Source organism: Colletes latitarsis, chromosome 9 (assembly GCF_051014445.1).
Source record: "Colletes latitarsis isolate SP2378_abdomen chromosome 9, iyColLati1, whole genome shotgun sequence".
NCBI lineage: Eukaryota > Metazoa > Arthropoda > Insecta > Hymenoptera > Colletidae > Colletes > Colletes latitarsis.
Window position 1 is genome coordinate 16,903,811 of NC_135142.1, and position 13,780 is coordinate 16,917,590.

Sequence of the window (13,780 nt, forward strand, 5' to 3'; positions counted from 1 at the left end):
TCAATTTACATATTCACATATGTACACAAATAAAGAATTTCGTAAATATACAATTCTTTTCTTGTTTAGGTACATTTGACACGTACAATATACATTTGAATTTGTTGCGATTTTCACAAATGAATTCGAAAACTAAAATATGTATATATTTTGTATGATATTCTTCATATGATTTGCTTACTTATGTTAGCGTGTAGATTTAGCTCTTGAAGTATGGCCTCGTATTTGTGAAATATCCTATGTATGGACGCTTTACATTGTTGTAAACAAGAAATGAAATGAAAATTGAAGTTTTGAGTTAATAGAAGTTGAATTGATATTTCAATATTAATTATTCAAATAAAAATGAAATAAGTTTCATATAATTGTTTCTATGAAAAAGTATTATTTGACAAATAGTAAGTAGTGTGTTACAGAAGTTAATTTCTTTTACTCTTAAGAACGCTTCTGGACGCCATTGTAATATAGCAGGGACACGTTCGATTTTAAGATTTTCGTATATTATCTGCTTTCTTTGAGGCTAAAATAGAACCTCGCTGCTAAGACTGGGCAGTCTCTAATTTTCCTTTATCAAAGTATTTTCGTGTTTGAGCTAAAATAAATGTCACGGTATTCCCGGGTAACGTAGCAACAATTACGTTACAACAAATGAAGAAACGTTACTTATTCACATGTAACAAAAATTACAATTTGTTTCGAGAATTCTGTGGATATTAAATATATCTCCAATCGACTTAGACGATCGAATTCTATTCAATCCATAACAAAGTGTTATCATTAATTATTCAGTCGTGTAAAAAAGATGCAGTTGAACTATTTTATCGTGTCAATGGCAGAATAGATTACATTCGATACGAGTAAACATAGTTCTATGTAAAACTACATCCGACAAGAGAATATCGACAAACAATAGATATTCGTGTGTCTTAAAACTATAAGATTTTTATTTCGATGATGTTACGACGAATCGAGAAATTTGTCCTCTTTTGAGCAAGATACAGCGACGAGAGACGACGCGTTTAAACTCGATACGAAGTGAATTAATTTTCAATGCGAAGAGAAGGTGGAAATGCTTAATGGGATGAGAATATTTTGCTCGCTGCACTCGTATGTGCATCGCTGCGAAGGGGAACGGATGCCATCGAAATTGCGACCGCGTACAACCTATTTCGAGAAAGTTACAAGACGATGTTCCAGCACGATTACAGGCATCCAGCAAAGACGGGCGTCTACTTATAGTAAACTTTACCTTGAGGAAATTATACGGAACGAAACGTCGTATCGCAGCGATTCGTTTGATCGACACCCGCGAGACAAATAATACGAGTCAAATTCTTTTTCGACTTTCGAATCGTCGTAATAACGACGCGTATAGTCGCGTAGAAATCAGTGGTTATTCATTGTTTTTTATTATAATTTTTCGATTTTTAAACTTTCAAACGCACATTTCGATCAAGATTTAATTGAAACAGATTTTTTAATAAGATGTACATTTTCCACGTTTCGAACAAAATTCTCTGGTAATTTTATCTCAACTCCTTTCATATCTTCTTGCTCATGATCCTGTTCTAAATAGTTTGGAGTAGGTATATAGGTTCTTCACTAGCAAAAGTCAGGTCGTAAATACTCCCGTTACAATAGATTTACATCGTCTGAACTTCAACATTTCTCTGACAATTTATGTCTATAGAATTGTCTCTTTGGAACAAATTTATAATATGTGGTTCTTACGCGAACAGTTAATTGTGTTTTGGAAATAGGATAATTAAATTCTTGCCAGACGTCCAGACGTTTATAAAAATGATCACATAAATTATTCAACAACACAATCGGGCAAAATTCTTATTAATTCAAAAGTTTCGAATGACAAATAAAAAATAAACAACTGTTTACCCGTTGTTCGCTAAATAAAAATAAAAATTCAAATTACGAATAAAATATTTCACAGTAAGTAAATAGAAATCGAATCGATCGATCGAATAAATTACCATACGTTAGTCTCGCTGGTTACTTATTGTTCGAATAAAATATTTCATCGTAAATGTATTCCTTTCAACAAGGAAAATATTTGATTTGTATTTTATTTATTTACTATCACCCATATTGAAGGGGTGAAATTCACCTTCAAAGTAGGGGCAGCAAAACGTATTTCGTCAAATATCGCGCAAACTATTAGAAATATAGGAAAGGTGTAAATGGATGAATCTAAAAAAATTTCATTTTGTCTCTAACACTACATTTACGGAAGCCGTCAATTTGACGGATGTCAGATTCCATATTTAAAATTGCAGAACGCATAAATATTATTTTTTAACAATTTATGTTGAATTTGATTGATTCTAATTAACCCCATAACGTTCATGCTCGAGTCTGACTGCTTCGAAAAACGATATTTGTTTAATCTAACGGTTTAAGGGATGACAATATTTGTTCTTTTTCAAATTATACGTTGGATACAACATTGTAAGTAACAAAAACCGCATTTTTAGAAATAAATCCAATAAAGGAAACTGATCACTCTTGGTTAACCCGAAAAATATGAGCGTTAAGGGGTTAAAAGAAAAATCGTCAACATGAAAGGTATCAATAAATAAATGTGTGATCAATGCCCGCAAAACTAGTGCTAATAATTCCATTATATCCTCTTGTAAGAAAATTTATAAATATACAGGGTGTTCGGCCACCTCAGGGAAAAATTTTAATAGAGGATTATAGAGGCCAAAATAAGATGAAAATCAAGAATATCAATTTGTTGATGGAGGCTTCGTTAAAAAGTTATTAACAATTCAAAAATTTCAAATCGTTCTGGAAAAATTATTTTCGATTGCGGGGGTCAATTACAATCATTTTTGGTGAATACACATACTTCCGAAATCCTACCCACTTTCGAGAAAAAAATTCGAGTAAGTGCTGAAAGTTTTGGGTGAAAAAAAAGACTTTCGAATCGTCTTGGAAAAATTATTTTTAGATGCAGGAGTTAATTGCAAGCATTTTTGGTCAACAGACATACCCCCGAAATCCTACTCAGTTTCGAGAAAAAAATTCCTTACCGAAAATATAATTTCTGGCCAGAAATGTCTGCCCGAATTTTCATGCGAATCTTTAAAACCTCATAACTTCTGAACGGATTGGACGATTTTAATGTTTAAAAAAGCAAATTACTTGTATTTTGGTCGAAAATATGTACAAATCACAAAAATATTCGAAAAGTTCGTCCTTGACCCCGCAAAATGAGAAAAACACCATAAAAATGGTCCAATATTCAAACAGCCATAACTCCTACAATTGTGAATATATTTCAATGAAACTTTTTTCTGAAGTAGAGCTCATGGGTACCTACACAAAAGTATTAGACAACTTTTCTGTAGAGCGTCAAACAAAATTACTAAAAATGAAAAAGGAATTTTTAAGGAAAATCGACGGGGGGTAGGTGCCTAAATTTTTCGACGAAAAAAAAAATTTTTAGTTAATTCTAAAAAAATTATTTTCGGTTGCGGGGGTCAATTACAATCATTTTTGGTCAATAGACATATCCCCGAATTCGTACGGGTTTTCGAGAAAAAAATTCGAGAAGGTGTGAAATTTTTCGACGGAAAAAAAAATTTCAAATCGTTTTGGAAAAATTATTTTCGGTTACGGGGTTCAATTACAATCATTTTTGGTAAATAGACATACCCCCGAAATCTTGCGTATTTTTTAGAAAAAAATTCAGTACGGTCGGAACTTTAAACGTTAATAACCGTGTAACAAAGCCTTCATCAACAAATTGGTATTCTTGATTTTCGTCTTATTTTGGCCTCTAGAATCCCCCATTAAAATTTTTCCTTGGGGTGGCCGAACACCCTGTATATCACGTTTCCAACTATTTCTCCGGATACACCTCGAAGTAGAATTATTTAATTTCTTTATGGTCTATCTAGCGTAATCGAAGAATATTGTGTACAGCTCGTTGATTCGATAAAACTCGACTATTCGAAGATCCTGACACCCACGAGGCGACCGAATGCAGAGCACGACGAGCATTCAATTCGTTCACCGGTACTTTATGTAAGCCAATTAATTTGTGCAGTTTAATTCGACCGTACTAATTACAAGCTTTCGCTCGCAAAGATCGACGAGCATACTCCGTTCCAGCCACGACGTATAAACGATTCTCGTAGAAGACATTGTGTATTCCGTTTACCGAACGTCATCGAAGGTCGAATCGATGAAAGAGAAAATTATTTAGCACGTATTGCGCTTTCGGAATAAATTCGACGAGGCCGTGAAGCGTGTACTAGCCCGTAATCGCCTACGCTCGCGTTGTGCAACGTTCGTAGTCGACATAACTCATAAAAGAATTGCATCGCCTTGTTAGGCGATTTTCAGTACGTTACGTGAAATTTACGAATCAACGATCTCGACGCGACGGAGAATTCATCGGTTGAACATTCTATCGTTTTGCGAACTTATAAGCTATTATTTCTCGACGAGTTCTGATCGATCTCTTATTTACGAGCTCCTTTATCAAATTAATTCTCGAACGATGCTATAACCGATCAAAATTTCGATCGCGGATTCTCGATCGTGCGCACGCTGATCGAATAACGATTTAAAAGAAAATAAGATAAGCGTTGTTGAAGATTCATGACTGTATGTTTATTAAATGATATGAATGTACCTCACGATGGTTACTAATAACTTTTAAGTCGATGTGACATTAAATAAGTAAAATGAAAACAAACATTGGGACATACGTAATATAAGAATTAGATATTAATTATTAGATAGATAATTTATTAAGTTTTCATGGATAATACTATGTAAGATTATGCAAGAATTGATTAATTTTTTTACAAAATTAAATTAAACGTATTTACAAAACTTGGAGAAACTTAAGAGTGAACTTGTAGAATATCGAAGTTAGAGATTGCCTAGGAATTTGAAGTTGAGAAACGATTATTCGTTTAAACGGAAACGAGATTTCCATTGTAGGAGCTTACTTCGAATTCCACTTTTCCGCGAAATGTTTGAGAACTCTTAAGAATGCAGGAATGTATCAAAGAGATTCTAGAATCTACTCCTTGGTAATGTGAAATCCTTTCCTCGATTCAATCAGAGAGAAAAGGTTTTCGTTAAACACGGGGGACGGTTTTCTTGCCAAGAAAACTCCCCCGCGCGCTCATCGGCGGTAACATTTTACCAATGCTTTACGGACGTGTTTTCTCCTGTTTCAGCGCCAAACAGCCCACTTCATCTTAGCAACAGGGCTCACGTCTTGCTTCTACTGAATAGGCCTCAAGCCTCCCTCACGGACGCTGATCATGCTGTTAGGCTTCGACCGGATTGGGGCAAGGTGAGAAACTCCGTTTTCTACGGTCATTTTTGTGTCCAGAGCCACTGAACCAGTGATACGCATAGAATAAAATTATGTTTCGTGTAAACAAGAAGCTTATCGATCCTGTTCTATATCAAATGAGAACTGATTTCAAATCTACGAAACGTGATTCGTGGAGATTCGTTAATTAAGGGTGTCGCAAAATTGACTCAGAAACCACCTTGAAATCTAAAGTCGCATTCTTTTAATATTTGTTTTCTTACCATCGTACGCGAACTTTGCAAAGTTCTACCGTTTCCTTCGTAATTTTCTCTCTACACTTTGATACTGTAAGCTTGAAATATAATTATGTCATGAATGAAACTCACTTAATGCACTCCTGTCTACGGGTGGAGCCACTTATGCGGTTCTGTCTTCCTTTATGCACCGTTTGCATCGGTGCTCACGCGCACATAATGCATTTACAACTACATGGAGCGATTCTAGAAATTGGGCCAACCTATAGAAATCTTTAAACCGATTTAAAACAATATTTGTAGAGACAAGTATTTCACGAGTCAGTAATATTTATTTTTCTATGATCACCTTTCCTTTAAATAAATGATACGTATACAGGGTGTTCGGTCATCTCTGGGAAAAATTTGAATGGGAGATTCTAGAGGCCAAATAGGACGAAAATCGAGAATATCAATTTGTTGATTTAGGCTACGTTAAAAAGTTATTAACGTTTAAAGTTCCATACTGATCAGAAAATTTTTCGGTGAAATTAAAAAATTTCAAATCATTCTGAAAAAATTATTTTTAGTTGCAGGGGTTAATTACAATCATTTTTGGTCAACACAGATACTCTCGAAATCCCACGCACTTTCGAGAAAAAAATTCCATACCAAAAATCTAATGTGACACCAGAAATGGTTCCCTGAAATTTCATGCGAATCTTTAAAACGTCATAACTTCTGAACGGATTGGACGATTTTAATGTTTAAAAAAGCAAACTACGCGTATTTTGGTGGAGAATATGTACAAATCGCTAAAATATTCGAAAAGTTGGTCCTTGAACCCGCAAAATGAGAAAAACCACATAAAAATGGTCCAATTTTCAAACAGCCATAACTCCTACAATTGTGAATATATTTTAATGAAACTTTTTTCTGAAGTAGAGCTCATTAGTACCTACAAAAAAGTATTAAATAACTTTTCTGTAGGGCGCCAAACAAAATTACTAAAAATGAAAAAGGAATTTTTAAGAAAAATCGATAGGGGGTAGGTGCCTAAATTTTTCGACGAAAGAAAAAATTTCAAATCATTCTGGAAAAATTATTTTCGGTTGCGGGGGTCCATTACAATCATTTTTGGTGAATAGACATACCCCCAAAATCTTAACCATTTTCACTGTTTCACTGTTTAACATGTTCTATCATACGACTGCAAATTGTTTTTCACAGATGCACTAGTATGTAATTGCAGAATGCAGTTGCACTATTTTTTTAAATGGAACCCTACGAATTTTTTTTTATAACTTGATTTTTCGTATTATTTTACGTTATTAACAGTGGACAATTAAATAATGCAATGGAAAGTGCAAATAAAAGGATAAGAATATTTGCAAAACGTAACGGTGGCAAAGTATCTTGAAAACTAAAAATTGTCAGTGACTTGTCTTTTATCTTTTATACGTAAAATAACACGAGGAATCAATTGAAGAAAAAACATTCTTATGGTTCCACTTAAATAAATAGTTTAACTGCATTTTGCAAATACACTGGTGTATCTGCGAAAAACAATTTACAGTCGTATGATAGAACATATTAAACAGCGCAACAGTTTTCTATAATGTCGTTCTAATTTCAATAGAAACAAAGTTATAGCTCGTTCCAATTATTAAAACCACCCTCTGTACTGTATAAAATACTTGTATTTTTTGGAAGAAATATGGTCATGGGTGAAGAAACCTTGGTAAATACCGTAACAATTTTCTACGCTAAAGAAGAGCGCAATAAACTTCCTCGGTTTATGTACCAGCGTTTAAGTAATATCGCAACGGAACACAGAACCAGACAAGTTGGAGTTTTCGTAGGAGCTTTCGTTTGCAAACTTTCTGTACTATTTCAATAATTAGACTTGCAATTTTCAGGTAGGAATGAATTTTGCCAGTCTCTGTTTTCCACTATTTATAATTTGCACGCTTACTGATATTTTGATCGACGAAGTTGTAGGAAATTGTGATACAAAAGGAAGCAAATCGTATCACAAACAGTTATACGGTTTTAACGTGTTCGATTTATGTTTAACACTTCGACTGCCACGTCACCCATATATGGGTGACAGGATTTACCACTATGATACTAGAAAAATTAATTCTCAAGTTAAGACGTCGAGGGAAATAAAGGATAGAATTTATGAATTATAACAAGGTTGCAAAAATAAGTACTGAAAAAATTTTTAGGCTATGTTGCTTATAATGGTCTAAAATCAAAATTTTACTTTTGCAGAATATTCTACGGTTTTGATCTGGCAGTGAACGTGTTAAATTAATTATTGTAAAATATTCGTTGTTCGAACTATCGCATTCTGATACGTCTAAAAAGTGGTAGAAGTAATTCAAAGAAATCAAACGTCAATGTACATTTTTATTGATGCCCGCTTCATGGGTGTAATGAATCACCATTTAACAGAATACAAGTAGAAAGTACGTCCGGAGACTCATCGCGCGCGAACCGTAAACGACTCCCGTTATTCAGAGGCACACGTAATAGCTCGGAGAAGATATTTCGTAGAAAATAGAGGTATAACAGTAGGTACGGTTGAATCTATCGCACGAAAGCTATGGCATAGGGGGTTGGTTTCTCCCACTTGGCACGGTCTTCGATCACATGTTGGGCGGCGTACTGCCTCTTTACCCTTAACCCAATCCTGGTCCAAACCCACCCACAACGCGACAACGTGGTATCCCTAACCTAAATCTAAGGGCTAAACCTGACCTCTGACCCAGACCAACCACCTCGCCGAGGAATGCGACAAATGAGTGGTTTCCTCCTCGTGCCACGGTTTTTATCAGATTCGGTTCAACTGACCCTAGAACGGTGTTCCTACAAACAAGTTGCAAATGCTATGTGTGTTTATCGATTCAACCTTTAATAATAGCTTTGCGCGAAGAGTGTGACAACCATGTTACATTTCAACCTATTTTCTAAGTTACATTACAACTGTGTGTTGATTAACATTTGTCAAACATTTTGAAAATCTATTGTTTGTGGAATGATCTCGACTTATTATTATAAATATACATTTGCAACGTACCGATTTTGAACGTTAAGAAAAGAAGAAACTCTCTCTTCGTTCCCTTATGAACTTTTATTAGTGATATGTATAATAACTTGTTCAAAATTTGAGTAGAACAAGTTATGAATTGTTAATGTTACGAATCATCGTGCAGCAATATAAAGTCTGACTCGTCACAAATTCTTGATGTCAAGTTTCACAATTATGAGATTACTCACTCGTCATCCAATCTTATAAATTGAAATCAACACATTTTTATATCGACGAAGTATTCGTAAAACAAATCTATTCTTTTTCGTGAGTATTCCTTGTAGGTACAAATTTAAACAAAATTAAATAGTGTATTTTTGAAAAATTATTTGGAATTAAATCGTACGTCAAGGGGTTAATCGTGAAATAACGATGAAACGAATCCCATGCAATTTTGCATTTATATTAATTTTAATTTGCCAATTGGTTGGTTTACATGTAGTAAAACGGTATCCGTTATATGTACACAGACACATAGAAACTGAAAATTAGGTATAATTTTACCCGAGTATCTCGAGAAATTAAGATTTTCGATTTGCGTATAATACATAATTTTTTACGCAACGTTATCGCAAGTCTAATCAAAACATATCGATTAATAACTGTTAATATTTCGACTCGATCGGTACTCTCGTGTTCTAATTATTACGTGTTCATCGATAGGGACATTACAGAAGAGGGGTGGCTTTATCAGCGCTGGGCAGACACGAAGAAGCGCTCTTCGCCATTTGCATCAGCGTGGCTATTGACAAGAATCCTCAAGCTGTACGTCACGAATTGATCAAGGTATGTTGACTTTTACGTGGACGTAAATGTTACACTGACCCGTAGATAACGTTCACCTTTCGTTTCTTATCTCGTGGTGGGGTTGACGTGGATTTTACGAGCAACTAAATCTACAATGTTAAAAAAAACTGGACGTTTACGAAATAGATTTTATTCTCCTTAGGAATGAATTATTTTACTCGACATAAATTGGCATGTTATATGCGTTAGATTTAATAACAGCATCGTTAAATCTCGTCCTTCATATTAAGGATACATTGTTGCGATTTTTAGTTTTCATATCTTGCTCGTTAACTAAATAACAACTATGTATATTTACAAGTATTTACACGATTACGTAAGTTCTTCTGTGGTGTGTGTATGTGTGTTGATTCTGTGATATTTTGAAATTGAGTTCCTGGTTCTTGTAAAGTTTTATCTTAAATATTACTTATTGTTAAGAAGACGGTGAAAGATCTTGAACAGCCAAATCCTGGTCCTTTATTGTACTTCTTTTCTTTGTGTTGTTGACATTATTATTATTATTATTGTTTGAAAAGGTTACTAAAAACATATATTACACACTTTTCTCGTTCATACAAAGTTGTGTATTGCTCTCCTATGTCAGTTTTCGAACCTCCGACATTAAGAAAAATGACGTGTAAATATAAAGAAACATATGCAAACATACCAGATACATCGAGTATATAATATATTGCTTCGATAATGGTTATCGCAATCAAAAAAAGAAATTTAATCATTCACAATGATTATTTGTAACCATAATAAATAAACATTGATATTTTTCGGTGATTTCATGATTTGAGAAATTTCGTAATAGAAATAAAAATAGAAATGAATTTAATGACGCGTTTCGCAAACATTTTCATTTTAATGTAACGGGCAAGGAAATTCTAACGCTGCAGTTGTATCGTCGGAGGAAAAACCATTAGCATTCATACTAATTTTGATGTCGTGGCGAGCGTTGTATAAACAGAGAGTACATAAATGAACGGTACAAACGAGCGAGCGAGAGAGAAAAGAGAGGGAGATCGAGATATTGTACCAGAGTCACGAACGTACACAAAAGAAGTGGACGTCTGTGCACGACGGCATTTCCGGTACGACTGCTAGTGGTATAGCTTAATGACTCGGTATGATAGTCGTCAGGTGAGTGACCCGTGCCGGGGCAATGATAACCACTCGCAAGTAGGTATACTATTTGAAGAGAGTGTACTATTTGTTACGAGACGTAAGGATCTCTCTGCTCTGCGTTCTCGATCGTTCGAAACCTTTGGTTCTCCATTTTGATATATCTGCAAATGTTACTTATTATTATGGATTATTATTATTGGATTATTATTATGGATTGTTATTATTATTATGAAAGAGAGTGCACTATTTGTTACGAGACGTAAGGATCTCTCTACTCTACGTTCTCGATCGTTCGAAACTTTTAGTTCTCCATTTTGATATATCTGCAAATGTTACTTATTATTATGGATTATTATTATTGGATTATTATTATGGATTGTTATTATTATTATGAAAGAGAGTGCACTATTTGTTACGAGACGTAAGGATCTCTCTACTCTACGTTCTCGATCGTTCGAAACTTTTAGTTCTCCATTATTGGATTATTATTATGGATTGTTATTATTATTATGAAAGAGAGTGCACTATTTGTTACGAGACGTAAGATGAGATCGTTCGAAACCTTTAGTTCTCCATTTTGATATATCTGCAAATGTTACTTATTATTATGGATTATTATTATTGGATTATTATTATAGATTGTTATTATTATTATGAAAGAGAGTGTACTATTTGTTACGAGACGTAAGATCTCCCTGCTCTGCGTTCTCGATCGTTCAAAACCTTTGGTTCAACCAACGTAATTTAATTACTTTTGATTAAAAATTACAAACTACAAAGGCACGTGTTACATTCAATGTCATACGAAAGGAAATTTAATGTCAGACGTTGAATAAATATATAATGTGTATTATTTATTAAATTACACGAAGCATTACGAAACATTGGCCCCAGAAGTAACTGTTTCGGAATTATAAAACAGAAATGCTTTTATTTGTAGTAGAAATTTCTTAAGCTTGACGAGTTACATATTAAAGACTTCTACTATGAATTTGCAAACACAACTTTGTTTCATTTAAGCGAACTATGCACATAATTATCGTATAAATCTTTTTTCAATCATTATCTCTTTCTTTGAATTCAATTAATGGTTTCTAAACCTGTCTCGTCGGCGCGAAAGATAAAGTCAAGCGTATAAAAGTGTAATCGATTTTACTCTTTTCATAAGCTTATCAGTCCACATTAGAGTCAAGTGCATATGTACATACATTGCTTACGTAAGAGTCACCTTTAATTAAAAGAATTTGTAAGTCCCACTGGAAATCAAAGGGTTAATTAAATCTGACTCTATGAGAAGGAATCGTGACGATCATAATAACCACGTTGCACAAAGCTAATAATGTTACGGACAGGTTTTGAGATACTTCTTTTATTTTCGTGAACCGGTTAGTAATATCGACGACGAAATTACGATAAAACGTCTGACTGTTCTCCTTCGTAAAAACAGATTTTCTGCGACCATCTCGTAAATCGCCATCGAAGTTCCTCTTTTTTCTTTGCTCGGCGCGCAAATAATCGCGCGTTTCGTATTCCCGACGTAGGCGGAAGATGAATGAGCTAAGTCGGGAATAAATATTCCGCGAATTGACTTTCATGAATAACACTGGGCGTTAGAGCGGCCAACGTCGACGACTCAATGCCTTATTATATAATAAACCCGCGACGATTCCGTGGGGCACCTACGCGAGCAAAAGGAAAAAAAAAATAAAATAGCTAGAATATCAGTGGAACAAAAAAAGGAAATTTATTTTCCTGCTGGCCTCTGCGCCGTCGTATCAATCGATGCAACGATCTTGTGATCCAATGAGACACCAGGTGAGTGACCCAAGGCTAGTATAGTTGTACACTCAAGGTAAGGCCACGCGGTAATTACTCGCAACTCGATACGTTCGAGTCTTTAAATCGCGGTTATCGTTCTCGCATTCGTCGTTCAGCGAGTCGTTATTGTTTTTGAGTTACAAGTCACTCGACAGCAACTACCAGATCGTTGCAGAGGTGTGTTCGATTTATGACAGGCATGTCTAACACACGATACGATCAACACGATTCGCATAATTATAGAATTAATATTTTTTTTTTTAAACGATCTTTTTATTATACGGTGATCGGTGACGAAACAGGGATCGAATGTTACAATTTATTGACAAATAGTTTTCTTAGTAGTCCTTTAGAGGTGTAATTCTTCGCGTTTAATACATTATGATATAATTGAGAATATATGGAATATTTGCATCGCAATACTTCACCTTAACTCGTTGTTAGCAGTTCAAACAATATTCTTCATTTTTAATAAATATCGAATTTTCTTTAGAAAATAACATTCGAACTTTTGTAACTATTTTATTTTATCGATTAATTTATTAACAACTTTGTTTTTCTTTTTGCATTATGCATACAAGTTCTTAGTTTAAAAAAGTGGGAATTAAACGTAATGACGTAATGGCAATGTTGTGACGTATCGAATCCTTTTCATTATTACATCACTGTCAATTTTCAAGGTTTGAACGTAATATGTTCTGAAAATATTCTTAAGCAAATTTATTTCAAAGTTTATTCCAAAAGTAAAAGTACCTTTCACACGTTGACTGTTGCGTTACTTTTGCATGTTTTCTTTGCTCAAACTATAGTGTAAAAAATATACACATTTATAAATTCAATGATGTATTTGATATTTCACGGTATTTCTAATGGTAGTAACGTTATTCAAAATATTACTGGTATTAGGTTTAATTCGTTGTATTTTATAAATTCGAAGTGTCGGTTACCAGTGATCACCATGACAGTCAACGTGTTAACACATATTATTAGATGACGGGTGTCAGTATGGATCCTACTTCTACATATGACAGGTGAAATGTGTACCTTTCTACTTCAACCTACGGTGGATGAAGACGTCTATAAACTGATACTATACTCAATATTGCGCAGTGCACAATGATTTCTAGAATACTAATTAACGAGATTCATTCGTTTCGTGATATGCCTTTTATCTGCATTTAAAGGAAGAAATACACGTCCCATCGGCAACGCCATATCCATCTAAAGCGTAATATTATGCGTCTCATCGAGCATAATGCGTATTTTTAGCATCTCGATTTATAAATATTAAGGAAATACGTGTAAGTATAATGATTTAATCTAAAAACAGCTACAAAAGTATAACAAAAAAAATTTATATATCAAAATGAAATAGATTTTTTAAAAGAAAATCCCCTTTGTTGCAATTGCGCA

General features: G+C 34.2%; 1 protein-coding gene across 1 annotated transcript in view; it reads left to right on the forward strand.

Annotated features, from left to right (window-relative positions):
- Positions 1-13,780, forward strand: part of LOC143345522 (LON peptidase N-terminal domain and RING finger protein 3) — a 111,729-nt gene that overhangs the window by 75,696 nt on the left and 22,253 nt on the right. The window contains exons 2-3 of the mRNA XM_076772743.1: positions 5,217-5,335; positions 9,293-9,415. Of these exons, the coding sequence (XP_076628858.1) occupies positions 5,217-5,335; positions 9,293-9,415 (242 nt within the window). The remainder of the gene's footprint in view (positions 1-5,216; positions 5,336-9,292; positions 9,416-13,780) is intronic.